General features: G+C 43.3%; 1 protein-coding gene across 2 annotated transcripts in view; it reads right to left on the reverse strand.

Annotated features, from left to right (window-relative positions):
• Positions 1–27,466, reverse strand: part of MYO10 (myosin X) — a 214,477-nt gene that overhangs the window by 14,165 nt on the left and 172,846 nt on the right. For both annotated transcript variants that reach the window (XM_004422691.3, XM_087443157.1), the window contains 11 exons: positions 21,928–22,052; positions 21,718–21,832; positions 15,958–16,064; positions 14,870–15,106; positions 14,234–14,279; positions 12,633–13,499; positions 11,619–11,742; positions 7,964–8,207; positions 4,785–4,880; positions 1,609–1,702; positions 700–755 (listed from right to left, as the gene is read on the reverse strand). In XM_004422691.3, coding sequence (XP_004422748.1) covers positions 700–755; positions 1,609–1,702; positions 4,785–4,880; positions 7,964–8,207; positions 11,619–11,742; positions 12,633–13,499; positions 14,234–14,279; positions 14,870–15,106; positions 15,958–16,064; positions 21,718–21,832; positions 21,928–22,052 — 2,111 coding nt within the window. The remainder of the gene's footprint in view (positions 1–699; positions 756–1,608; positions 1,703–4,784; positions 4,881–7,963; positions 8,208–11,618; positions 11,743–12,632; positions 13,500–14,233; positions 14,280–14,869; positions 15,107–15,957; positions 16,065–21,717; positions 21,833–21,927; positions 22,053–27,466) is intronic.

A 27,466-nucleotide genomic window follows, 5' to 3' on the forward strand; every position in this document is an offset into this window, starting at 1 on the left:
TTTGTTGTCAGTTGGAACACATTCTATTCACTTTCTAAAGCCATGTTACCAAAGGCAGAAGCCAATTTTAATTCTTACTCAGAATTCACAAGCAGCAAAGAAAAAGAGAGATGATAAAGACAAAGGTTACTGGATACAGAGATTCCTAGACAATCTCCCAAGATGATTTGCCTTCAAAAAACAAAACCAAAACCATGCTATTTTGAGGGCACAGTTAAGGAAGAAATGTCAAGGAAAATAAACGTTTGTGCTTTAATTTATTAACACTCTACATATAAATTGTCATCAAAATCCTTTTCAAATTCATCATTAAGTTAGAAAGCAGAACTACCCCCACCCCTATGCTGGAATACTGTTTTCCTAAACAGGCATTTTCTTCCCATAGGAATCCTGACTTTGTCCCTGTACCCAAATGAAAAATATTCCTCTTGTAAGTTTTTTCTTTTTAACTGACTGTCTAAATTAGGTTTCCAGTGGCTTCCACAGCACTCCAAAGACAGCCAGAGAGGAAGACCTCCAGCGGATGTACAACCGGGTACCAAGAAAGCAGACTTTGGATTGCTGGGGTTGACCACATGGGAACACACAGCCTAGGATCATTCAGAGCCCAGTCAAGAGGGAAGTGGCCCAGAAGCACAGGGACCTGTGGACGCGTGCAGGGAACCGATCACTTTTGTTAAGAGTCACATTTGAGCTTACCTATCGGGGCTATCGGAGGCGCACACAGAATCAATCAGCCCCACGTCCAAAGTGCCCTGGAAATGAGCAAAATGGAGAGAGAGTGAGAGCCATTCCATAGAGAGCAGATTATCGTAATATCCCCAGACTGACTCTCTAAACAGGCAAACAAAGCAAGCTCCTTCTTTTTGGGTTAACTGCAAAATAACAGTTATCTAAGAAAGGTCCCCCTTCATTTAGTGAGTACAGACAGCCTCTAGACAAGGCAGAACTACAGTTCACTCATTAAAAAAAATTACAAATTAATCTGTCTCGTTCTTAAAATATCTTCAGTGAAGAGTGTTGACAAACTTCTCTTAACGGTACAAATTTTCTGATTTACACTATGATCTGTCATTAAATTTTAAACTTATTCTGCTCAGAAAGTTTGTTTCATGTTGAGTTTTTCTTATGAAGAAATAAAACTTTATTTCTTTATTTCTGAAGATATTATTTAGAACGTAGGGGACATCCAGGTGCCTTTTCTTTTTTAAAAAATAAAAGAAGAAATAAAACTTTATTTCTTAAATATGATTTTAGGACTCTGTCTACATGTCTGGGATAGAGTGAAGACAGAAAGAACATGATCTGGAATTCACCAAGTCCTTCCGAGAAAAGTGTAATGTGCTTCCATGATTTCATAAAAATTGGGATTTTTTTTTTTGTTCTTTTAATGGTTTGAGGTGGGAGAATTGGAATCTATTGCTACTTATGATCTTCTATAATTTATTCTATTTAGCTGCATGATTTTTAACCAAAACGTTCCTCTTTTTCTCTTTAATCACTGTACTTTTACTTAAAAAAGAAAAAAAAAAAAAGATTGTCCAGAAATTCCCAGTCCCTTCATCTCCCTCAGGACGTCCTGCCTCCACCCCCTCTGTGCTCACGCACCACAGCATTTTGCGGGTTGGCCTGCTCATCGTGCATCTCCCGGATCTCCTGGTCTGTGGATGCGTGGACCTGACTCAGCACGCTGAACCACTGGCTGTGGGAAGGAGAGAGTGACTGTCAAAGGGTGGCCAACCTCTCAATTTGTGAAACAGTGGTGCCCTTTCTCCACATGCTCTGTGGAAAGGGACATCTCTGAGCAACTTTGCTTTTAATTTGCCTACTTCTCCCCAGTAAATGTGGGTTTCATACTACCAAGGAACAAAATTAGAAGAAACAGCCAAAGCACCTTTAAGTACCGTACGTCACAATTTCAGGTCAACAGAAGACCCTTCCCTCCAAGTCCCACAGTCCTTTATAGACATTTAATGATGATGATGAGTTCCTAGAGAAAATGGCAGCAAAACCCTCAGTTTGACCTAAAACACTTATATCAAGGACCTGTACTGAAGATATTATTTAGAACGTAGGGGACATCCAGGTGCCTTTTCTTTTTTAAAAAATAAACTTCAAAGTAAGAACGCCAATAGTGTAGAAGTACCATCTCAGAATGGCCACTTGATGCCTATTTTTCCTACTCATTCCCAGGATGGGGTCTCCAACCACCCAGGATTTCTATGTGAGTGAATAAAACCATAGAGAGCTGGAAATTTAAAGCAACTGCTTGAGGGCCGGCCCCGTGGCTTAGCGGTTAAGTGCACGCACTCCGCTACTGGCGGCCCGGGTTTGGATCCCGGGCGCGCGCTGACGCACCGCTTCTCCAGCCATGCTGAGGCCACGTCCCACATACAGCAACTAGAAGGATGTGCAGCTATGACATACAACTATCTACTAGGGCTTTGGCAGCGGGGAGGAGGAGGATTGGTAATAGATGTTAGCTCAGAGCTGGTCTTCCTCAGCAAAAAGAGGAGGATTAGCATGGATGTTAGCTCAGGGCTGATCTTCCTCACAAAAAAATAAATAAATAAAGCAACTGCTTGAGGTGGGCAGTGGAAAATTATTTTGACTGAAGAACTCCTCCATCTTCATTTAAAATGAGTTTTCTCACTTCCAGCCTCATCAGAATCAGATAATAAAGGAAAACATGTCGACCACAGAAAAGTCAAAGAGAACAAAAGTCATGATGTAACTAGAAACACAATACATGCTTGAGGAAAATGACCATAAATATCCATCAGTCAGCATTTTTTAAGCAACTACAAAAGGTGACAGGTACCAGACATGAGAGAGATGCTAGAACATCCTTCTCCTCTAGGGGGCTTGAAAGACATACATACACCCTCCCACTAAATAAGGCAGAGGAGAAAGTACTTGGTATTCAGTGAGATATTTAAGCAAAAAAGAAAAAAAAAACCTATATATAACAGTCACGTAAAAGTTATTTATAGCATAGCACTAAAATCTACCTCCTGTGATTACTGAAGAACAATGTGACCCAGAGCCTGAAAATACTCATGACATACAGACTCTTAGGCAGACCAAGGGAAACATCTTAATACAAATTTTCTCCATCAATTCTGGTTAACCCAAAGGCAAGACTTCAGCCACTGCTTTGTGCAGCCCCAAAATACCCTGAATCAAACACTGAAAATCACATGCCTTCAAAATGAAGGCCCCATGGGATCCCACAGACACAAAGGGATAAAATTTACTGCATTTTCAATCTTTACAGGTGACATTCCTAAATTTACAAATTTCTCCTCCTGACTCAAGTATAACTTGGAATCCAAAAAGGAATTTTTTAAAAGGTGTTCAACTGGTCAGGGGAAAAAGACCTTGGCTAAAATATTCCAAAGGTTAAATTTAGCAGGTTCATTATGGCACCCAACAGACTCGGGACAGCTGCCAAATGCAGCGCCTATAATTCAGCTGAAAAGCCGTGGGCATTCCCGGGACCACAAAAAGCCACACGTGGTCTCTAGGAGTCCCAGACGGAATGATGGGGCTATAATTCCAGGTCTGCTTGTTTTTCCAGTTTGTGTCAAAATTTATGGACCCAGGCAGAGTTTTAGTTTGTTCCCATGGGAAGAATTATTTTCTTTGCCCTTAGTGCTGCTACCATGGTGTTGTATCAACTCAGCAACATTCAAAGGGCAAGGGGTGGCGAAAGGCCCTGAGAACTCACTAGAAGATTCTAATGATTTCTAAGCTGAAAAGCAAAGAATATAGGCCAAAGGATGTCCCTCATAAATTAGAAGATATTCTCTGGGGCTGCTCAACGTGGATGACAGATACCTCCAACATAACCCTACAGAGCAGCAGGAACAGACAAGACAGATGCTCCACTGCATCCCATCCACTTTGGGACCTTGTGACTCATCACACGGAGGAGCAAACACCAGTTCTCCTTATTTTGTGCCACATCTCCTCAGCACTCCAAGATGGAAACCTGACGTCCAGAAGAGTTAGCCAACTTGCCCCAGCCAGTGAGGGACACCACTGTCCTCTGAGCTCAGTCATAAGAGATGTAAGAAGCTCAATTCCTCCATTCAATAGAAGTGAGCTTGCATTATTCCGCAAATTATACTACCCTTTCTCTGTACCTCAGTCTCCTACTCTTGTAAATGCGGATAACGGTAATAATACCACCACCCTGCAGGGTTATCATGAGAATTAAATGAGTTAATATACGTGAAGCATTTTAGAATACTGCCTGAAATAAAGCTAAGTTCTGTATCTCTTCTATCATATTGAATTCTTTCAATATTAAGACCTTTAAAACCCTCTAAATGCCAGAGTACTATCATTTATTTAAACAGCTACTGGTTAATCCTCCTGCTTTTTCAATCCTTAAGCAAACACAAGCTGTTCTCTTTCAAAGCTCTGAAGCTTCCAGAAGGTGGGCTTTTAGCGTGTGAAGCCGCACAGTTTACATATGCTGTCAGTGACAATAAACGCCTGAGCAGAGATAAAAGGGGTCTTGTCTAGTGGCATTCGAGCCTGGAAATCCCGAACCGTGTGCTCTGCTACGACACATAAGCCCAGTGGAAGATTCCCCACAGGAAAAGAACATCAATCTCTCATGACTCACAGTTCATCAACCATCCTAACAGAAAACCCCAACTAGAAAATCAATGAGACCCTTTCCAAAGCCAGTAGGTAAACGGCTCTGTGTGGCGTCCAGGCCCGCGCAGGAGTGAGGCTGCAGTTATGATGAAGGCGGCAGCCCAGGACCTCACCTGGCATCTTCTGGGGACTCAGCGATCAGGTGGAAGGTCCTATCGGCCATGATGATATCAATCCCATTCTCTTTGCTGGTGTTATCAATGATCTCTCTGCGAAGGAACAAAAGCACCAAAGACAAATCAGGAACACAGAATTCTGAATAATAGGCGAGAAAAGCAATTTCACAAAACTAATGATGAAGTTGGAAACTGTCACTGAAAAATCAGAGACCTACTTCAGCCTTGTGTTTTTTTGCTTTTAGAAATGATAAAGACCCTCGTGGCCTCTAGAGGGAGTGAGGCTCCTCTCTGCTCCCAAGAAGGGAGCTGCTGGTGTGGCCAGGGGCAGGGTGTTTCCCTGACTTCAGCGAGGGGCCTCTCTCTTCTCACGCTGGCCACCCAATGCCTGCCCCCTCTCAGGCACTTAACCCTTAGCTAAGGTTTAAGGCCTTGCTGACACCTCTGACTTACTCAACCTGATACGGGCACATTATTCCCATTAGAGGTTTTGGGGTGGAGAGCAGGATTTGGGTGTTTCTCGATCTCAATACCATCTTGATGTCATCTCAACACTCCCTAAACAACACTAGACGTTTAAATGTAGTGGACGAGGTTAACAAAATCAGAATAAAAACACAAGCAGATGTTAGGATCAAACCAGAGATGGTAATATACTTGATGAAGAAGGGTCTTGGGCTTAAGCCAGCTTGCTTTGACAACTGAAGTAGTACAACTGTTCACAGTAAAACATTTATTTTACATCTACAAAACTAAGCAGTCTAACTGGTTTGAAAAAATAAATATCATATAACCTTATAGCTAGAATCACTGAGATAAAATATTAAAAAAACAATCAAGATCAGAATTCAGAGAGTGATCCGTGATGCCTTCTCTGAGTGGGAGGAGAGAGGTGATTGATGGGGAGCCATCAGCCAAGTGTTTGGCGATGGAGCCTCTTGAGAAGGATGATAATGCCTGGGGGAAAACTGTCTAGACCATGTCATCCTGGACCAGCCCCTTTGCCTCCCAGGAACTCAGCTACCTTTTATACAATATGAGGAGGTGAGACTATGACCTGGCTGTAAGGCCGTGGTTCTGAACCACCACGGTCCATCAGAATCCTGGGAAACATTCAGAAAACACAAGTTGGGGATCTCTGGGGGTGGGGCCCAGGGACTCGAATTTGTAAAAAGCTTCCCTGGAGATGGGGGAGTGATGATACTGTAGGGCCTTGATACACACAGTCTGGAAACTATAGGATCAATGAGGCAGCATCTTCAATAACAGACAGCAAGTGAAAGAAAAGATGGAGGGGGAATGTAGAAATTAAAAAAGACTTGAGAGATTGGCCAACGGACTAAAAATTATAAGCCTTATTTAGATATATATTGAAGAAATAAACTGACCCAAACCACCAAGCAGACTATCACCTCCATCTATAAGACAATTGGGGAAATCTGAACAATGACGAGTTTGGATGATGTAAGGAGTTCAGGTTAGTTTTTAAATGTGATAATGATATTGTGATTATAATAAGAAACAGTCAATCTGTAAGTGTATACTAAAATAGTTACAGATGAAATTATAGGATGTTAGGACTTGGTTTAAAGAATGTCATTTGTAGGGGAAGCAGTGTGGGGTGGGGTTGTGGATGAAACACCACTGGCCATGGATGGATTATCACTTAAAGCTGGGTAATGAGCATATGGATTTCATTATATTCTCCTACTGACGCTTGCATATGATTGAAATTTTTTATAATAAAACATTTCAAAATATAAAATAAAAAAATCTTAATCTTAATCTTTTATTAATCTTAGTTAATAATAAAAAATCTTAGTGTAGTGAAACCCTAACAACTCCTTGCCCTTCCTCTATAAATTGTGACAGAAATGGCTGAAGAAGAGCTAACATTTCCTCACTTCTATAATGTTTACAAAGCACCTGGAGAATAGGGCTTTACTGAACAGCACAGAGTGAGTTGCAAAAGGAACATACATCACTTTACAGTGGTGAAATTCAACACCATGACTGTCTTTCTCTCTCAGCCTCCTGGCATTTGTGGTCCCCTTCTATGGAGTGAGTAAAGAGGAACACCATGGTGTTTAGGGCTGCAGGGAGACTGTGGGATGCACACAGCTGTGCCATGCTGTGAACACTGTTGTAGGATTCAGATTCGAATTCCCACAAACTCACTCTTGCTATGGAGCATGGGCTCCTGATGAAGCCCAAAGGGGCCACCTCGAAAAGTCCAATACTCCGCTGTCTGCACTTCATTGTTTGCCTTTAAAATTAAACATATACAAGACTTCCCTCCCCTCATTTAACTTTCCACTTTTCAAGGAATAATTTTCTAAAGTTTCTGATGCTGGCTCATTAGAAACAATATGTCATTTTCAAGTTTCATGACTTTAGGAGTTAATTTGATCTCTCAAAGCTAATTTTACCAGTTTTCTAAATATGTGTGGCTACTCAGTTTTGGGTGGAGTATGGCTACTGGTTATTTCAAAACAAGTTTTATGCTTAGTATCTAGTTACCCAGGAAAACCAGATGCCCTGAACTCCAACCATTTTCTGAAAAACCTTAGTTTTTAACAAAAATAATAGGCCTTCAATAGTTCAATGCTTTGGTTCTTTAAAAGGTGGCAGAAAAAGGACTTGCATTGGATTCAAAGACCAGCTCAGTTCCTCTCATTGGTGGGAATGAAGATGGTTAGTATATCAACATAGGTAGAAGACAAATGATTCATTTCAAAAAACACCTCCATATTGGCAGTCTGCTCCCAATTCAGCAATCTGTTGGCTAACAGCCGTGAGTGAGGAGGAACTGAGTGACAAGTTGACCGATAAAAGGATGATAAAATGGTTCTCAATCAATTGCTCAATATTCACACCATGATTCCTGCATACAGCCAATCACATTTCTAGTGGGCTAATTATATGTCCGACTGGCATCTTACAAGAGAGAGTCAAATATCTGAAACACAAAAAGTGAATTGTACACAGATGAAGTCTTATTTCCCCAGTTTCCTAAGAGTTCAACCCACGGAAGTGAATGATTAGGACTCACGGAACACCGACTAGTCTACCGCTTCAAAAACCTTGCACCAGATGGCTTATAGGCATTGACATAAACCATCATGCAGCCCCCCAGCACCACCCAACGGGGCCACACGCAGGGTTCAGCCACGTACTTAGCCGTCCGGACGTCCACGGTGCCCTTGAGCTTCTCCTCGCTGTCATTTTCAAAGTACATCAGCTTGGACTGCCGGAGGACGAACCAGCGCTTCTTCCAGTTTCTCCTGGACAGCGTGGAGGAGCCGCCGCCTTTCTTGTGGAGCCAGCCTTGCTTGAGGGCCTCCTGCTTGGAGCGGAACCACAGGAAGGTTTCGTCCTTGAGGACGCACCAGCGGCGTTTCCAGGAGTTCATTAAGCCACCTGTTCCCCCAAGATTGGGTAGGGAGGGGTTTAAGAAAAGTCAATCACATGGGATGACAATATCAGTAGGTGTTAAAGTTCAGCCTATCCTTAGCTTTGCCCCAGTTGACCCCTCAACGAAGGATGATGGCACCGCGGGTCTGTGTTCCGGGGGCGTTGGGCAGCTATTACCCTAGCTTAGCTGGATTATATAAAATGTTGTCCTGTCCTTATATCCAAAGCAGCTCCTACTACCTGAGAAATCTCCGCGAGGAGCCAACAGAAAGACGAGTAATGAACTGCCACTCTAACCCGGAAATAAATCAAGCGCCAGGCGGCAAGAACCATTTCCGTATGTATGGGTCATGTTTATCTCCAAACACCTAGGGAAGGGAAATTAGTTTAAAATGATGTCAAAGTTTACACGTTCCTTCCTTACTTGGTCAACGTGGGAAATAAGACTTGTGAGTGATCCCAGAGTTTAGTGATAAGCTCTAACTTACAGAGGAAAATATGACTTTTTTAGATAAACACATCTTTTCCAAGAAAAGTATCATGATCTGAAAATGGTTTATATGTATAAAGTATAAGATTTAGATTATGAAACAAATTAAGATGCCAAACTGAATTGTGATTAGACCTAAAATAATGAGAATTTAGCTGTAATTTATTTAGTGGGGAATTTTTTTTTGGTTGAGAGAAATCAGACAAGGATATACAGATGTCATCTTTCACAAGATAAAAAACATTTCTAATACTCTTCTAGCAGGATAATTTTATCTTACAATTCTAGATTCTCCAAGGATGCTCCAGAGTGACACCTTACCATCATCATTCAAAAATCTGTTTTATTGACCCCACCAAAGAACAGAATCTACTTCAATAATTTATTATAAAATGTCCACAAGTTGTTTGCTTTTCTGATCAGCGAGTAATAAAAATGAGGGACATTTAAACATGGATATTGAAAGTAAGTAGAAAAAAATGCTTTTCTTTTACAGATTAGAAATAAATTTAAATAAAAGACCTTTTCAGATTAATTTCTTAAACGATTGCTTCAATGATTATAGATCTAAACCTCACATTGGGACAAAGGAAGCAATGACGACACTGGTTTGTGTCCAGTGTGCAAAGGGCACTGGGTTCATTGAATTATGCAGACTGTTACCCTTTCTTATAGCTAAAGCATCTCCTGGTCACCTGGCTGAGAAGTCTGTGACCACGCCAGGCTCTGGAGCTGCTGACTAACAGACAGCAAACTTGCCAAGAACTACCACAACAAAACTTGTTTTCTTTTTGATTTGTGACTTGACCCTGGGTTTCTCAAAACAAACCCAGAGGAAATTGTAGTACAAAGCTATTCTATTATCTTATCGTTAAATGATAAAGGTTATTCATGGTTGTTCAATGACACAGATGACAACAGTCATCACGACCACCATCACCACGAGTTTATTTCCTCTGTTGCTCTTATGGTAGTAATAAGACTCTACCAGCCTTCCCATCTTCTCCAATTCTAGGTTCTCTCTCAATATTTCATCATTTAGAGAATTTGTTCAATGCTATTAATTTCCTAAATGCAAATGCCTTTAGTAGGGTACTAGGCTGGTAACAACTCATTTATGCTCATAAAATAAAATCTGGTGGTTGGATTTTCTTCATCATTGGTTTCTCTGAAACTTTTTGTCACAACTTTAAGACTTTATTAAAGATTAAATGATGATGCAGTTACACAATAACTTTTTTTATTAAGAGAGAAGTTTGCCAAAAATTCACTTGCTTGCCTTCATGAGCTTTTAATGCTTTAATCTTGAGATTTTAATGCTTTGAATGTATCTTTAGGACTTATTTGTTTTAATCATACAACTATGTAATAAATCAATGCCATATATTATAAACAAGAGTGATATCATAGGGAATTTTAAAACCAACTTAGGGAACTAAAATTAACTAGGGAAAGAGATGAAAACACATTAATAATAAAAAGCTTATATTTATTCTGAGAAATGCATGAGAAAATCTTAAAATGCAGTGATTAGATACTTATTGGACTGTTAGGTTCTGATTTGTGATTCCATTTTTCCTTCATCTAGTGTTCTGATGCTACCTAGGTCACTTGGTTAGAATTTCTCAATCTTTTTCATGCCAATGCTCCTATAAAAATCTCCACCAACCAGTGACTTCAGGCAATAGGAAGATCTCCCTTAAAACAAACCCTGTGGGGTTTCCATGAGCACCTTGGGGACCTGGGGCTGAAAATGGCAGAACTTGGAAAAGCAAATGACTGATGTTAGTAGCTAGACCGATGTTCAAGAAGGGGGCACAGAAGTAGCAAAAAAAGAAATCCAATGAAAAGAAAAACATAAGTGAAGAACAGAAAAAAATATTAAGGAGGACAAGAGATATGAAAAAAGATAAATATGCCAATATAAAATAGAAACAAAGGTGAAGAACAGAAGAAACAGGAAAAGAGAACATGGAATACAAAGTTTTCCATGGGGAAGAAGAAAAAAAGGAAAAGCGAATGAAGAAAGATGGCAGCAGAAAGAAAGTGAGGAACATGGTCGGAGAAAACAAAAAACCTGAAGATGGGGTCAACAGGAAAAGGAGAGAAAAGAAAGGGCTGCAGAAAAAGGACACAATCTGGGGACGACGGTTCTCATGGTCCCTGCCCCGTCCCCAAGGTCTGGACTCCTTTGCCTCATCCAGTCTACGGCCATACGAGAAACAAGATGGGCACCTCTTGCAATGATCTGTGTAAAACTCCTACCAGAAATGGGTGATGATTATGGTTTCGCACGGTCCCTGTCGCTGACTGAGAAGTCAGAGTCGAGAACGTGAGTAAGGCGTGAGTACAAGGTCCTAATTAAGTACTTTCCCGTAAAGGAATATGCTTCAAGGTCCCCAGATACTAAGATGCAATACAGTGCATGCAAAGTTTAATAGCAATCAAAACACACAACTAAAATTCTCATCCAAGTGTGGGACAGACAGCAGGTGTTGTAAGCAGTTTGAAGCAAGGTGTGGCCCTCCCTAAGATCTTTACTTCTCTCCATGTACAGAATATCCTTCTAGGCTCTCTAACACCCCGTGGGAGAGAAAAATGCAGTTTATCATTACAACGGGCTACATGAACTCCAGCAGAAGCATACACGTGTGTGTGTGTGTGCGCGCGCGTGAGAGAGACTAAAAATGGTGACACTGGGTCGCAAACTCTGTCCTAGCACTGTACCCACCGAGGAGAGTCAAGGCAAGGTTCTTCTTGGTGTGACCATGTCACCCCATCATGGCGCCCTCCATTCACCTAACAACAGGCAAGGGGTATGTGGGGTGATTTTCCCAGTCCCCCTCAATCAGCCTCAGTGAAAACAAAACCTCGGTTTCCATCACTCTACCCCCAACCCAGGGGCTGTGGTGGCCGCAGCTCCGTACCTTTCATGTACAGAAAGCTGTGGAAGTAAGGCAGCGTCACACAGCTATACACAGAGTCCCGCCGGTAAGAAAGTTCATCGTCCGTATCGAACCTCGAGTCAAAGTCCTCTTCACTATCTTCAAACTGGACAAGGAGAGACAGAGCCAACGGTGAGCAAAAGGGCAGAGAACAAGCAACAAAAATGCCCAGCATATCCCAACACTGTGAAAATAAAAACAACTGATGAAAGAAGCAACACACGGATTCACAAAATCACAACAGAGCGTGGTCATCACAAGAATTCAGAATTACAAAATACTGACTTTTAAGGTCAAATGGTCCATTGAATTGATACATAGAATGCCAGACATACTTTAACCCAGAGGCTATCTCTTCAAAAAACAACACTGCTGTTTAAAGGTGTAACTTAATCACGCCTCGCATGAGTTAATTCCTTTTAAATTACTATGCTAAAAATATCTTCAAGTCTTAGAAAGTGAAAGGAGTATTTAACGCATGACCTACAGGAAAAAATAAAGTAAACTATAAATTAATCCAGAAGCTGGAAAGAGCATGTTTAAAGCCCTAAAGATTTCTCCCTTACAACCAGAACAAGATACAACATCTTCTGTTGTAGACTGTTAAGATACCGTTAAGAAAGTTCTCTAAAACACCTTTGGTAATGCTAGTTCCAGTTTAGGGTGTGTTTCCCTTCCCAACCTGCTGCAAAGTTATGACAGACACAGCCAAAGTCTCCATTGCAAATGCCAGTTTTCTTAGGCTTTGGGGAAAATGCAGTTCTGGGCTTTGGGTTCAACCTATGACAGACACATCAAAGTTCCATGTACTAACGTCATTGCTTCTGGCAAGAGAAAGGGGTTTAGGATCCCCTTTAAGAGCCTGACTTTGGAATCTTGGCATGTTCTATGGGAGATGTCTTCATCCAAGTGATGGTGCAGTAGGGGGGTGGATCACAGACAACTTTCCTCCCAATGTGGGCGAGCCTGGGCCCCAAGGGGACGGTGGGTACTCACCGAGGACTGTGCCCCTTCGGAGCTGAACCGGTATGCCCCAGAGCTGTTGTAGGTCCCCACGGAGCATCGGTAGTCCGGGGACCACTGGCTGCTGCAGGAGTTGGAGAAGGTCACGCTGCTGCCAGAGGTGATGGCGCCGTCCTCGTAGTCATCCTGGTCGTAGTCATAGTCGCCATCCGGGGAGGGGAGGGCCCCGGTGTTCTGGGGCATGCAGTAGGTGGGCTCCCCGCTGGAGGAGCCGTGCTCCGACGGGGCGAGCAGCACGGTGCTGTCGGCACTGGGGCTGGTGGGCACCACAGTGTCATTCATGTAGGGGTCCTCCTCCGAGGACTCGTCGCTTGTCCGGATGCCACTTGTGCGCTGGTCCGAGTGGCCGTGCTCGCTGGGGTTGGGCGAGTCCTTGAAGGCATCGTCATCAGCCTCAAAACCCTCGTCGACCTCCTCCTCCGGGTAGGGCTGGCTGAAGTTGAAACTGGGCTTCTCCGCACATGCGCTCTCAGCCAGTTCACCCAGCTCGCCCGAAAACTCGCTGCCCACCGAGAGGGAGCGCTCAATGTTTCGGACGCACTCGTCGATCTCGTCGAAGTTGAGAGACTCCAGGAACTCCTGGGCGGCTCGGCAGGCTTCGTCCTCAAGCCTCTTGAGCTCCTCGTCCCGCAGCTGCTGCAGCTTCTGCAGGGAGGCCTCGGTCAAGGACAGCTCCTGCCGCTCCTTCATGCGCTGCAGGTCCTCGATCTCTTTTTCCAGACGCAGGATCTCTTCTACCTGTTTGTTTTCCTTCTGCTTCTCCAGTTCACGGTTCAGTTCAGCTTCCCTCTGACTCTGCTGCAAGGCTTCCAGTTCTTGCTGCTTCCTTGCTGCTTCCTCCTGGACGTAAGAGGAAGGAAGATGTTAGACAGCGTCACTACAAAGAGTATAAGCATTGTTCTTCCTCTGCAGTGAAGAACCAAGATGCGACGTGCGTGTCACGGGCTGAACCGGGTCCTTCCAAAATTGATACATTGAAGCCCTAATCCCCACTACACCTCAGAATGTGTCTGTATTTGGAGACAGAGCCTTTAAACAGCTGATTAAGTTAGACTGAGGCTGCGAGGGTGGGCCTTAATGCAATCTGACTGGCGTCCTTATAAGAAGAGACTGGGACACACACAGAGACATTAGGGACACATGCATACAGATGCAAGACCATGTGACACAGCAAGAAGGCAGCCATCTGCAACCTAAGGACAGAAGCCTCAGGAGAAACCAAATCTGCCGACACCTTGATCTTGGACTTCTAACCTCCAGAATTGTGAGAAAATCAATTTCTTCTGTTTACTCCACCCAGGTTGTGGTACTTTGTTATGGTAGCCTGAGCAAAGTAATACAGTGGGTGTACTGGTTTAGAGAAATTATACTGTCATGATTCACACTAAAATCTTAGACATTCACAAATTTCTACCAAATTGTAATGGGTTAGAAATTGCATCATAAACATCTTCTCTGAAGTCCTTCTTCCTCTATCTTTATACTTTATTTTAGTTTTGAATCCTCGAGTCAAAGTGTTTGCAGTGGGAAGGAAACGGACTGACGAGCTGCCACATCGTCACAGCATCCTTCACCTGTTGGGCGCGGAGCTCAGCTTCTCTTCGTGCCCTCTCTCTTTCTCTAAAAATAGTAAAGAAAAAAGACAGTGAAAATAAACAAAAGCAATGAAAAACATCCTAGAACCACTTTCCAGAGAGAGCTAACTTAAGCTAACATCTGTTGCCAATCTTCCTCTCTTTTTTTTTTCCCTCCCCAAAGCCCCAGTACATAGTTGTATATTCTAGCTGTAAGTCCTTCTAGTTCTTTGTGAGCCGCCCCCACAGCATGGCTACTGACGGACGAGTGGTGTGGTTCTGCGCCCAGGAACTGAAACCGGGCCGCCCAAGCGGAGTGCGCTGAACTTGAACTACCAGGCCATCAGGGCTGGCTCTTAACATTTTTTTTTTAAAGCTTTACTAAAGAGAATGTAAAAAGCATGAAGGACAGAGCCGCTTCCTTTGGCAATACACTTATTCTGTGAATGAATAAAAATATACACAGAACTGGGATTTCAATGCTGCCGAGAATTTTATTTCCGAGCCACCAAGAGCTCCTGTTTGAAATGGTAGGTCCTGCAGCATCCATGGGGAATTCTTGCTGCAAAGATGGACATGTAGCATAAAACTCAAAAGGTGCCCTTCGGTTTCGCCCAAGCAAGAAAGGTACTGTACCTCTCCTCTTCCTCCTGTCTCCTCTTTTCCTCTTCCTCCTCCCGTCTCCTCTTTTCTTCTGCCTCTCGTTTCTCCACCAGCAGCTGTCTGTAAATTCTCCGAGCAATCCGACCTCTGAGTTGCTTCTGGAAAACTATGGCTGCTTTTTTCAGGTGCAAAAATCTCCTCCTCAGAAGGAATGCTCTATAATTCTTCTGTATGATCACTACACAGTAAAGGACCTTTCTGTACTGCTTTCTGAAAATGAAACAAAAACAGCACAACAGAGTAACTGTTGAGGTAATGAGCCTTCAACCTCTTCAGATGAGTGCACATTAATGCCACAACACAAAAGAACAGGACCTAGGTCTGGAATGATATTCATTATAGACATGGGAGCGAACAGGAGGCCCCTTTGGGCAAAACAAAGCAGAAGAAAAACTAATAAACAAAACTAAAGCAAGGACTGTATCATTATCTTGGCTAAATAAACACATAACCCCTAGTGCTGACTTTGAAAAGTCTTGGCAGGAAGTTGGGTTGTAAACAGAACCAAGAGATTTGATATATTCTCCTGTTCTTGGGAGGGGAAAAAAAAAGATTCGCCAGAGCAGGACAGGTTTGCACTTCAGAAAATGTAATGTGTGGAGTTTCATGCGACATGCTGGTCAGCACAGGTGGACAGAACTCAAAGGCACATGAAAAGCAGCAGCCTCATTCAGCAAACACTGGAGAGTGGGCCTCTGTGGACCCAATGAGATAACGCCAATGTCAATGGCCAAAATACCAATGTCAACAGCCGGGCTGTCTGATGCAGAGGAACTAGGTGAACAATTTAAATATCTCAGCATGGTCCCCTGATGTTACTGCTCTAACGGAGTCACCAGGAGCCCCCATTCCTACTTTCTGCCCAGGTCAAGGTTACACAGGCACCTGGCATTGCTAAGTTAGGAGCACTGACCTGGGACTCTCCTCAGCCTGGTCCTATCCCTCCATTCAGGACTATTTTGAATGAAAGCCAATGACCGGGGCTACCCTGCCTGGTCACACATAGTGGACAAGGCCTCCTCACCGAGCTTAACAGCTTCTCCCCTCCGCAGGCTTCTTACCGTGCCAAGTAGCCCAAGACGTGGGCCCGGATCACCATGGCTGCCCGCGTAACTTCCTCCTCCCGCCGTTTCTCCAGTTTCTGCTCCAAGGATTCTCGAAGGAAGACCTGCCCAGGAGGGAGTGACATGTCAGAACCAAAGAATGTGGCTGGTAGAATGAAGGCAACTGAGTCAGAGATATCCTTTGGGGGAAAGGCTTTTCTCTCTCCTTAAGTTTGCTCCACACACACAGCCATGCTTTCCAGTAAGTGCTTCTCAAACGCGCTGTGGGGAAGGTGCGGGAGGGCCCTTGTTTTTCTTCAAACTTTCTGTCGTGGACTAAGACATTTGTAATATACAGAAAAAAAAAAAAAAAATATATATATATATATATATATATAGAAAAAGAAAAACCCAAAAAGAATATATAAAACAGAAGTCCCATTTTGGGGTTATTATTATTAGATTAAACGAAATGGGTTACTATTATTATTAATTCAAAGTGACTATGAAATTGCTATGGAAGTTTGTAAACACTTATCTCATTGAGGGCTGGGAGAGTTTAAGACCAGCATCAGTCCCAAAATAAGTGTAAATAACAAGAAATACAGAGATAATCCCTATATTATAAAAAGGAAAGAAAGAAGAGAGGGAGGGAGGGACAGCAGGAAAGAAATCTAGCAAGTTTGTAAAATGTTCCTTCGCTATCCCGTGGAATCCCTCTCTTCAAGCCTGTCAAGTGCTTATGATCAGAGCATCTTGGCTTCATCAACTTTAATGCACATTAAAAAAAATGACATTAAGAATGTTATTCTGAAAACTGAGTGTGAAATTAGAATTGAACCATTTGATAAACTACATCTCAGTTCAGCCATCACAAGAATTAGGGCTAAATAAATTGTAGCTATTTGCTGGCCTGTTTCCAGGCATGGGCACCTCAATCCTCTGCTTGTCAAATAAGTGTGTCTGATAATTGGCACTTTGTATCAGAATTCCTAGTTTTTGAGAAGATATGAAAATATTAAGACTCTCCCTCAGTCAAGGTAGCTTTTACTTTTGCAATTGCAGATTTAATGCACGCATAAGAAGTTTTGAATTATTCCCTAAAAAAAATAGTGACAAATATTTTCATGCTTTTCTATTAAGAGTCAGCATGAGGCCACGGGGTGGGGAGGCTACATGACATACTCCCTCATTCCTGAGTTTTTGATTTATGCTCCTGTGAGTCATTCTGGCCTATAATGATACATTATGTTTTCTTCATGTCACATTTTTCCAGCCTCTCTGCTCTGTCTCCTCCATGACATTTGGGCAAAAGAGCAAACAAAGAATCCTACCAGCATGTAACTCACAGAAGCCCTACCTACTCCTGCACTGGGTTCCCAAGTGTTTGTAAAACTCTACTACAAATAATTCTAGGAAAGCTTTTTGTACGATCCTCTTCTTATGCCTGCAATTAATATGCTCTGTTGACGCATGAAGAGACTGCATCTTTAGCACAAAAAACAAGAAAAAAAATTTTAATGTAGAGGACGGAAGTACAAAGCTCCGTCTGTTCGATAACGATAAAAAGTTTTCAGAAATACAAATCTCTATCAACACCGTGAATCTGAAGCAGTTTTCAAGACTGGACTTTAAAGAAGTACTAAAAATTCTCTTTAAGATTATTTTTCAATGTTAAGGATCTTACTCTAATGCTTTTGCTCTGGTGAATATTTTGAAAAAAGCAGTAAGTCAAATCTTGGAAAAGACTGGTAGTGGCTGTGACATAAGGAAACAAAAGTGTCAATTCTAACGAGCGATACATTTATTAGATGAACAAATGGAAACCTTTAGGAAGCAACAAACGTCTCACACCTGATTGGAAGTCTAAAGAATGTCTTGGTTGGAATTATTAAAAAGAGAGCTCTCTGCTCTATTAAATTTACTTCCACGTCTTCTTTATCTAGATTCTCTTTCACTAACCTGAAGGGGAAACAAATGGAGCAAGATGCTCTCAGACATCTGACTTGGCTTCACTAACATCCACCCTGAATTTATGCAACGACACGCGGAAAGTGCTGCCAGTTCTCCTAGCCCTGTGGTGAGCCGTTGTCACATCCCCACGTTCCCGGAATGCAGCCAAGATGGAGCCAGCATGACCCAGCTGTGAACAGAGGGGCTTTCCTCTGCAGGCACCGTGGAGCAGCTTAGGGAAGGGCAGTGCCCACTCGAGGGGCTGCTCTGCTGATCTTGACTCAATACCCAACACGAACAATTTCATCCTTTTTCATCCTTATCTTAGCTCAAGAGCCTATGGATTATTCTAGTAAGATGTCTTTACAAAAATACCTCTTGCAGGCTTTATTGCCATAGGACAGCGGAAAAAAAAGTCTGGCAATGTAGACCAGGGGTCAGAAAAATGAAATGTACTGGAGTCATGAGGCAGGAAACCAGGAAAAGAGAGAGGAGCAGCTGCTCACCTGGGTCACCCTCAACTCAACCTCTCAGTGGGGAAGACATCAGGATCTCCTTTCCAGGTTGTTCCACGGAGGTCTGGACAGGCCTCCTACCTTCATTAGGAATGCTTCCCCAGCAGACAGGAATTCTCGCCTTCCAAGGACTAAATATGTTTTATTCATGCCGGCTAATTCAGACCTGGCGCCACGTGTAATTTGTTGACTACCATACTGCCCACACTTCCCTGTTGTGTAAGTATGATGGAAATTTCTTTACCAGAAGATCCAGATGTTCATTAGAGGTTCAAAACTTCAAACGCCAAGACCTTCTGGCAGCAACACCGACAGACACACACGCTAGTGTATAATTAAGTCAAACTCTGGTTGAGGTCAAAGCCATTGAGCGGACACAATTCAAATGCTTTAATGTTTATATTTACTTTCTAATATTTATGTGACATGATAAGCTTCCATTCTACTTCTACTTCCAACTTTTTACCAATTAAAATTTATCTCCTCTTTAAAGATTTCCTCTTCTTGAATACTTCCCTGATCATTTCAATCCATAATGCTCTCTCCTGGAGAAGCTGTCCTCATTCCTTAAAGAGACTACAATGTATGATTTAATTTATCGGTTGTGTGGTCTCTCTCATCTCCCAGCAACACTGTGAACGGAGGACAATGCCCATGTCTCTGTGTCTCTGTGTCCCTGTGCTACAGTTCTGAGCCTTGCTTGGGCCTGATTTCTATAATGTAAGTTGTAAGTGAAGTTGGATTGGTTCTTCAGAGCTCAGAAGACACTGTTATTGGCTGGGTGAGTCATAACGATCTTTGATGTTACCCCACTGTATAAGGCATGAGACAGGAGGATACCAGTTTATAGCAAATGCAAAAAAAAAATCAGAGCAGACTGTACTGTACTGCCAGGAGCTTCACCTGAGCCACCTACCCTAGGAAGTCTGCCTTGAGTGACTACACGTGTCATATCCTGTGCCATCCCTCAGGGGTTTCCAGCACTTAACAGACACTAACTGAGCTCCTACTATGTGTACTGTGTATAAGAATGGGCAAGTGACTCCACATTCGCCATTGGGCAACTGTAGAGAAGTCAACAGGCAACGAGAAGACAGCATGACAGCATATTAAGTGTCACAACGGGGCCAAAAATAGGATGATGTGGGACGACAGAGGAGGAGGCGGCTTAACCCAGTTTAGGGGTGAGCTTTTGGGATGGGGTCCACTGAAGAATGTCAAAAAGTCTACATCTAAGGTGAGACCGGAAGGATGAGTTGGCTAAATAAGGAGGAGGGAGTAGAATTCCAGGTGGAGAGACTATAAACCTGTGAGGACACACCCTAAGGTGACCCCAATGAGTTACACCTTGTTTAATCCTACCAGTGTGGATGGGACCTGTGACCTCCTTTTAGCCAACAGAATATGGCAAATGCAGTGGGATGTCACTTCTGTGAATACGTTACATTATCTAAGACTCCGTCTTAGGAGGCTGGAGTAAGAGGTTCTCCCGCTGGTCTGGAAGAAGTTAGCTGCCATGCTGCAGGAGGGTTTGGGAGGGGGTCATGTGGTCAGGAACTCCAGGGGCCTCTAGGAGCTGAGAGCAGCCCAGGGTGGCAGCAGCAAGAAACCAGGAACCTTAGTCCTACAACTTCAAAGAACTGGATTCTAGCACCACATGAGTGGAGGAGAGGACCGGAGTTCCCGAAGGATTGCAGCCCCTGCCGACACTGATTGCACCCTTGGGAGACCCCGAGCAGAGGACACAGCTAAGCCGGGCCTGGACCCCTGACTCATAGATACCATGAGATAATTAATACGTGTCGTTAAAGCCGCTAAGTTTGTGGTTTATTACAGAGCAATAGAAAATTAATACAATACTCTGCATGCCATCTCTACCCTATTAGATGTTTCTATCTTAATCTCTGGCCAGTTAAAATTCCTTAAGAACAGAGGAGTATGTTCATTATACACTTTCCCTCGCTGAATAGCCTCGAGATGATGCCTAAATACTTGTCAGCTTACCGACTGAATGTTTGGGTCCCCGCCCCCAAATTCTTACATTGAAGCCCTAACCCACAATGCGATGGTGTTTGGAGGTGGGGCCTTTGGGAGGTAATTAGGTTTAGATGAGGTCAGGAGGGTGGGGCCCCCCTGATGGCATCAGTGCCTTTATAAGAAGAGGAAGAGAGGACAGAGCTCACGCTGTCTGCCATATGAGGGCACAGCAAGGAGGGAGCCGTCTGTAAACCAGGGAGAGGGTTCTCACCCCAGACCATGCTGGCACCCTGATCTCAGACTTCCAGCCTCCAGATCTGTGAGAAACAAATGCCTGTTGCTGAAGCCGCCAGTCCATGACATTTTATTATAGCAACTTGAGCTGACTAATACAGTCAAACTGCAAGACATGTGTCTTTCTTTCTCTCTTCCTCTCTCCCTCCGCTCCTTTCTCCTTTTTACTCTCTCTCCTTTTTTTTAAAACAAAGGAACTCCTCGGTTAAAAACAATGTAATTTGAGTGGAAATTTTAAAATACTTCTCTGATGCTGCACTGCTACCTGGAGGGTTGGGAGGATCAGGCACGAAGCCCACCTCTTACCTTTGAGGACATCCATAACCCAAAGGCCAGCCCCCCCGGTGGCTGCATTTCTGGGTCCTGGGTCATATTTCTGTCTTTGCTGGGCGATAAGACACTGGAGGGGGTGGTGGATGAGAGTGGGAGGCCAGTGAGGTTTCTGGCAGTTCCCCGATACGGGAGAAGAGGTCAGACAACCAACTTCATGGCTAATTGTTGGTGTTCAGGCCAGACTGCTGCCACTCAGCTCTCACACCAGCCTGTTCAAAAGTGGATTTTACTTGGCTTTCTGGACTGGACTTTTGGCAACCTATGGGATTTCAGACTGACTGCTGGTCTCCTGCACAACAGCTACAGTGGTGCAGGGTTATATCCAGCACTTGAACCATGAAAAGTTAGAGGGGTTGGGGAGTCTCACTTCTTAGACGCAGGAGGCCGCCCAGCACTTCTATGGCACTGAGTTATACACCTGCCAACGTTTGTGGACTGCCTGAATGAATGCACACACACAAACACATAGGGTACCATGTTTCAAGGTGTCCTCCAGTGAAAATGAAGCCCCTGAAAAGTTAAGGGCTTCGAATAAAATATTAACTGTGTGGAAGACAACAGATTATGGTGGGCATGATAACATTAGTATCTCCCCAATGTTAGAAAACAAGTGGTTGGCAGTAGCGTAGAACACCGAACCTCTCAGCATCGCCCTAACATCTCTCAGGGGCTTGGTGGGGCGGGTGTTCTTTCTCCGTAACTTTACCTTCGTCTTCCCCAGCTGCCACTCGCTGTTGGAGGCATCGTAGAGCTGCAGCAGGGCTGTGCACTTCCCCCTGACGTCCTCGGGCAGAGCCAGGTTCCTCATCAGCACTTTATACCTGCAACAGAAAGATGCCCACGTCACCTCTTGCTGCGACTCCCTCTTTTCCCAATTCGTTTGAAAAGAAAGAGGATCCATTCAGCTCTGTCTTGCCTTTTGTAAAAATCCTGAAAGGGTCTCCGCACCGCGTAGCCCGCCTTGCGGATCCTCACCGTCTCCAGCATCCCGGAGTACCGCAGCTGGTTTAGCACAACCGCCTGGTCAAACTGGTCTGGCATCTAAAACACGCAAAAAGGTAAGAGGATAAAGTTAACGGGGCCACCTGCCACCTCCATCATTGTTTTACACATACACACACATTTTGAACCTATACAAAAATACACATTAGAAAATGAACCCGACCTCCACGTACCCATCACCCAGCTTCATAAACCATCACCCCATGTCAATCCTGCCCCACCCATGAGCCCACGCACTGCCCTCCTCTTGGATTTTTTGAAGCAAGTCCCAGACATCACACCATCTCATGCATAAACATATCAGTATCATTTTTTAATATAACCACAACACCATGATCATCTTAAAAAATACCAATAATTTGGGGCCAGCCTGGTGGCGTAGCGGTTATGTTTGCACGCTCTGCTTTGGCGGCCTGGGGTTCACAGGTTCGGATCCTGGGCGCGGACCAAAGCACCGCTTATCAAGCCATGCTGTGGCCGCGTCCCATATAAAGTAGAGGAAGATGGGCACAGATGTTAGCCCAGGGCCAATCTTCCTCAGCAAAAAGAGGAGGATTGGCAGAAGTTAGCTCAGGGCTGATCTTCCTCACACACACAGGAAAAAAAAAAAAAAAAACCAATAATTCCTTAATAGTAATATCCATGTTCAAATTTCTGACAGTTTTACAAATATTATAAATGCATCACCATTTTTAATACTGTTTTCCAAAGAATCTAAAGTGTTGTACAAATATCACTTCATTTACTCTTTAAACTTCAATTTCCAATGCATTTTTTAGCTAAAGAATACAGTGACCCAGTGAGGGACTAGGGGAAGTGGGGAGAGAGAGAAAGCACGCACCAGTGGAGAAAAGACTAGAAGCATAAAGAATTTTAATTTTCTCAATTTCTAGTCAAATACCCCATTCACTGAGAGCTCCACAGTATGATCACTAAATAAATTAATCCCAGAACATACAAATAAAGCCAGAGGAGATCAAACCAAGACCTAATGTTCTCAAATGCATTCTCTTATCTGCTCAGTTGCCAAACAAACTGGCACTGCTGACAGGACAATAGTCCTTCAGAGCAAAGCCCAAAAGTAGGCCATTTCCCATTTACAGCTTTTGGGGCAGTGGTTTGTTTTTTGATCCAACCACTCATTCCCTTTAATTAATTTGTATTTTCTAATCCTACGCAACTGTGCATAAAACGACTGAAAAACAGCGCCAGAGGACATAAGGGCATTGTTAAAAAAAGCGTAAAAACTGGAAAGTGGCTTAAATTTGTGACTCTTAAAAACACAGTCAGTCATTAACACAAAATTAGGCTTTAAGCCATGTTATTCTGTATGCTTTCCAAACTAGCAGAAAACAAATGGAAAGAATGCTCTGCAAATCTCCTTTACAGCTTTTGATGGTGCAGCTGCCATCATCTCCAACAGGCTGACTTCTTTTAAATTTAATGTCTTCTAAAAACGCTGTGGTCAAATTGTCTTCACTCAGCAGTACTCTACCCACGGATAGCCAATAAACTAGGGCAAACCTCCAAAGAATTGCGGCTGCCTGGTTTTTAGCCATGATTATTTAAAATACCCTTAGAAAAGTAAGAAAGACAAAAATATGAAAACAAAATTACCGTTAGTTACTCATATCTTATCTTTGGATTAAAAAACGAGAGAGGCAACTATTCTGAAGGTATTTGGTTAAATTGCTTCCGTTCTATTTATTTGGGAATAGAATCTGACCAGCAGCAATCTACAAAGAGTAGGACAGAACTAACGTAAAACAAGCCCCGCATAAATCATCAGACTTGGTCAACTTTGTTAAATTCATAATCGGAGGAAGCTTCTAATTTAATATTTAATCATTGGATGCTCAAAGACTTTTTTAATAAAAAGTATCTCTAAATATGTTTCAAGCCTTCAGCATTCCTGACCCCTACTGTGTTTCCTTGCTTCTTTCCTTCCAATCTCTATTTAACAGTCTGTACAATTCCTTAGTTTCGCACTAGAGTTATTAAAACATTCTAAAAAATATCACCAAAGGGATGCCCCATCCCAAAAAGTTCAGCCGCACTTACCATCTTCCCGGCTCTCCGATGAGCATTCCACCTTCCGTTTGGCTCTCAGGCCAAAATTCATATGGAAAACAACTGCCACACTGACCTTTTCGCCACAGCTAAAGACACTGAACAATAATGAACACCATTCCAGTGCTTTAAAAAGTGCTCGGTCGTCATGACAACCCCTCCCATTCTTGGGCTAATTAGTGTGGTGTGGTTGTAGGATTTCATACGGCCCAGGGAGGGGAGGGAGAGAGCCCCCAGGAGTGGCCGCTCTTTCCAGACTCCCATCGTGATTGTGTTTCTGCCCCTCCACAGAAATTGAACCAGGGAAGGGGGATCTATAGGCAGATTGTCGCCATGGGCAACCACACTGCAATCACGAGGCGGGTAAACCTGTATTTCCATTGGTGGTTCTCTTTTTAGTTTCAACTTCCTTCCCGGGTGAATTTAATGTTCAAAGATGACACAGCTGGAGGCTGGACAAGTCACCACTTAAAGGCATGTTGCCTTTCAAAACTTCGAGAATGCATTCCAGTCTTCACTGGTAACTAGTTTTCCAGAACCAGAGCTCCCTGTGACAAAGACTGCCTGCAGGGTCTAACAGTGAAGTTTTGATGGCAACAAATGGGGTGGGGTTTAGAAGTAACGGCCATAAACTGGGGCAATTATAGTCACAGAAGTCTGGACATATCCATTTACTGAATATGAAATTATTAAACACCTATGTGCAAGGTTTCACGATTCATGCTTGGGGAGGATTAGAAAAAAGGTGGGGGCTCGATTCTTTTTTGTCTTTAATCAACATCTGTCACCAGAATGGGACATTTGTTACAACTGATAAACTTACACTGACACATCATAATCACCCAAAGTCCATAGCTGACACCAGGGTTCACTCTTGGTGTTGTACATTCTATGGGTTTTGACGAATGTATAATGACATGTATCCACCATCAGAGCATCATACAGAGTAGTTTCATTGCCCTAAAAATCCTCTGTGCTTCGCCTATTCATCTCTACCTCCCCACAACCCCTGGCGACCACTGATCTTTTTACTGTCTCCATAGTTTTTTTTTAAGCAACTTTTTAGGGCAGTTTTAGGTTCACAGCAAAATTGCGAGGAATGTACAGAGATTTCCCTTATACCCCCTCTGTCCCCACACATGCAGGGCCTCACAGGGGCTGACTGTCTCCAAGGACCCTGAAATTTAGGAAGGTGACAGGTGTGCCAAACATCACTATGTATATATTAGAAAGCTCAATATAAGTCCATACTAAAGATTAAAATTAAGTTCTCTGGGAACACAGGAGAAAGAAAAATACTGAGGTGGTACAGGTGGTGCACGAATTTGAACCCTGGTCTGAACCAGAGTTTGGGCTCTTAAACTTCTATTCACTGCTGGAGGGGAAGGGCATTCCACATAGAGAACACAGCGCGGGAAAAAGCTAAGAGGCAGAAAAAGAACCTGGCATGTTCAGTAGCTAGTCTGGGACAGAATGGAGGAGGTGGGGAGGGACCCGGGCTGAGGGTGGACACTGCGCTCACGTTTGATGGCCATTTGTAGACTAAGGAGCCACCTGGGGCTCGAGCAGGAGATGAGCGTGCTCAGGCCTGTGCTGTAGAAGAATTCTCTTGCTGGCAGTGGCAAAACTGGAAACCAGACCAGAGGCACGGCTGGGTGTATTTTAATATCATGCACATCATGAAATATTATGCAGCCAATAAAATAAGACCAAATTAAAGATGCACCAGTTGACTCAAGCCTTTTGCAAGGTGAGTGAGAAAAGATGCAGAAAAGCACGAATAACAATCTCATTTTTGTAAAGCAAACCATGTCTCCACCCAAAAAAAACCCTGCTCTATGGATGCATATGTGCATGAATATATACGCCTAGATACGCACGTGCAGAAAAGCATAGAAGGATACATGCTAGGTCCTTACTGAGTCAGGGGCACTATTATGGGCGGTGGGAAGAAGAGAGAGCTAAGAGAAAAGGGGGGGAAATTATTTTTTACAAAGTGAAAAAATCAGATACAGAATGGATTCTAAAGTCCTGCATGGAACAGGGGGAGGGAGGAAAAGGGACACAGGGTGAGCAGGTGAGAAGCTGCTGTCAGGGTACTTTAAAGTAGTAGCAACCCAAATGTCCAGCAACTAATGAATGGATAAACAAAATGTGGTCTATCCACACAAGGGAATATTATTTGGCCATAAAAAGGAATGAAGCACTGATACATGGTACAACATGAACATTATACCAAGTGAAAGAAGCCAGTTACAAAAGACCACATACTATCTGATCCCATTCATATGAAATGTCCAGGACAGGGAAATCTGCAGAGACAGAAAGTAGAGCAGTGGGGGCCGGCCCCGTGGCTTGGTGGTTAAGTGCGTGCGCTCCGCTGCTGGTCGCCCGGGTTCGGATCCCGGGCGTGCACCGACGTACCGCTTCTCTGGTCATGCTGAGGTCGCGTCCCACGTACAGCAACTAAAAGGATGTGCAGCTATGACATACAACTGGGGCTTTGGGGGAAAAAAATAAAAATAAAAATAAAAATAAAAAAAGAAAGAGCAGTGGTTGCTTAGGGCTGGTGGAAGAGATGGGGATCCAGACGGGTGGAGAGCCAAAAGGTTTCTTTTTAAGATGATGAAAATCTTCTCAAATCGACTATGATGATGGTTGCACATATCTATGAATATACAAAAACCCACTGAATTGTACACTTCAAGTGAGTCAATTGTATGGTATGTGAATTATATCTCAATAAAGCTGTTAAAAAAAAAAAGAGCATCTTAGAAGTCAGACAGACACAGAGCCATTTACAATGGACAAGAAGAAAGGGATACAAAAGACAGTTTGCATCCTGGAGACAGGGTTAATTATATTTAGTTTCAGGTAATTGAATTCTACAAAAAAAAAAGAAAACCTTTCCTACAATCTGAAAAAATAAGATTTCAGAATGCCTAGACAAAACACATGACTGACAACAGAGCACGCTAAGCCCTCCACAAAAATCAACCATGGGCAAGCCCTACCTCCTGCAGCTTAAAATCCAAATAAAGGGCAAGAGAAGTGGGCCCCGGCAAACAAGGACACAGTGCGGGGGAGAGGCTTTACGACGAAGACAGAAAGAATGCATTTATGCGTTAATGAATCTGATTGCCCTGAACGTTACCCGGCCTTCCATAATTTCATAAATATTGCATAAAGACAGCAGGAAGGGTGACAGGGGACTTGGAAAGAGCCACCTGACTACACTACAGGGACATTCAATCTGTGCTTATTAAATTAGAGAAATTAGTGAGTTTACTATCTTTGGACCCTCGAAGTTCCAATGCTTTTCAGCATTTGAGAGATCTTAACAGAAACCAAATGAAGAGCCCGGGAAGAGGGGGTGGAGGTGG

This window comes from Ceratotherium simum, chromosome 18 (assembly GCF_057802395.1).
Source record: "Ceratotherium simum simum isolate JZ-2026a chromosome 18, ASM5780239v1, whole genome shotgun sequence".
In the NCBI taxonomy this organism is placed as follows: Eukaryota; Metazoa; Chordata; class Mammalia; order Perissodactyla; family Rhinocerotidae; genus Ceratotherium; species Ceratotherium simum.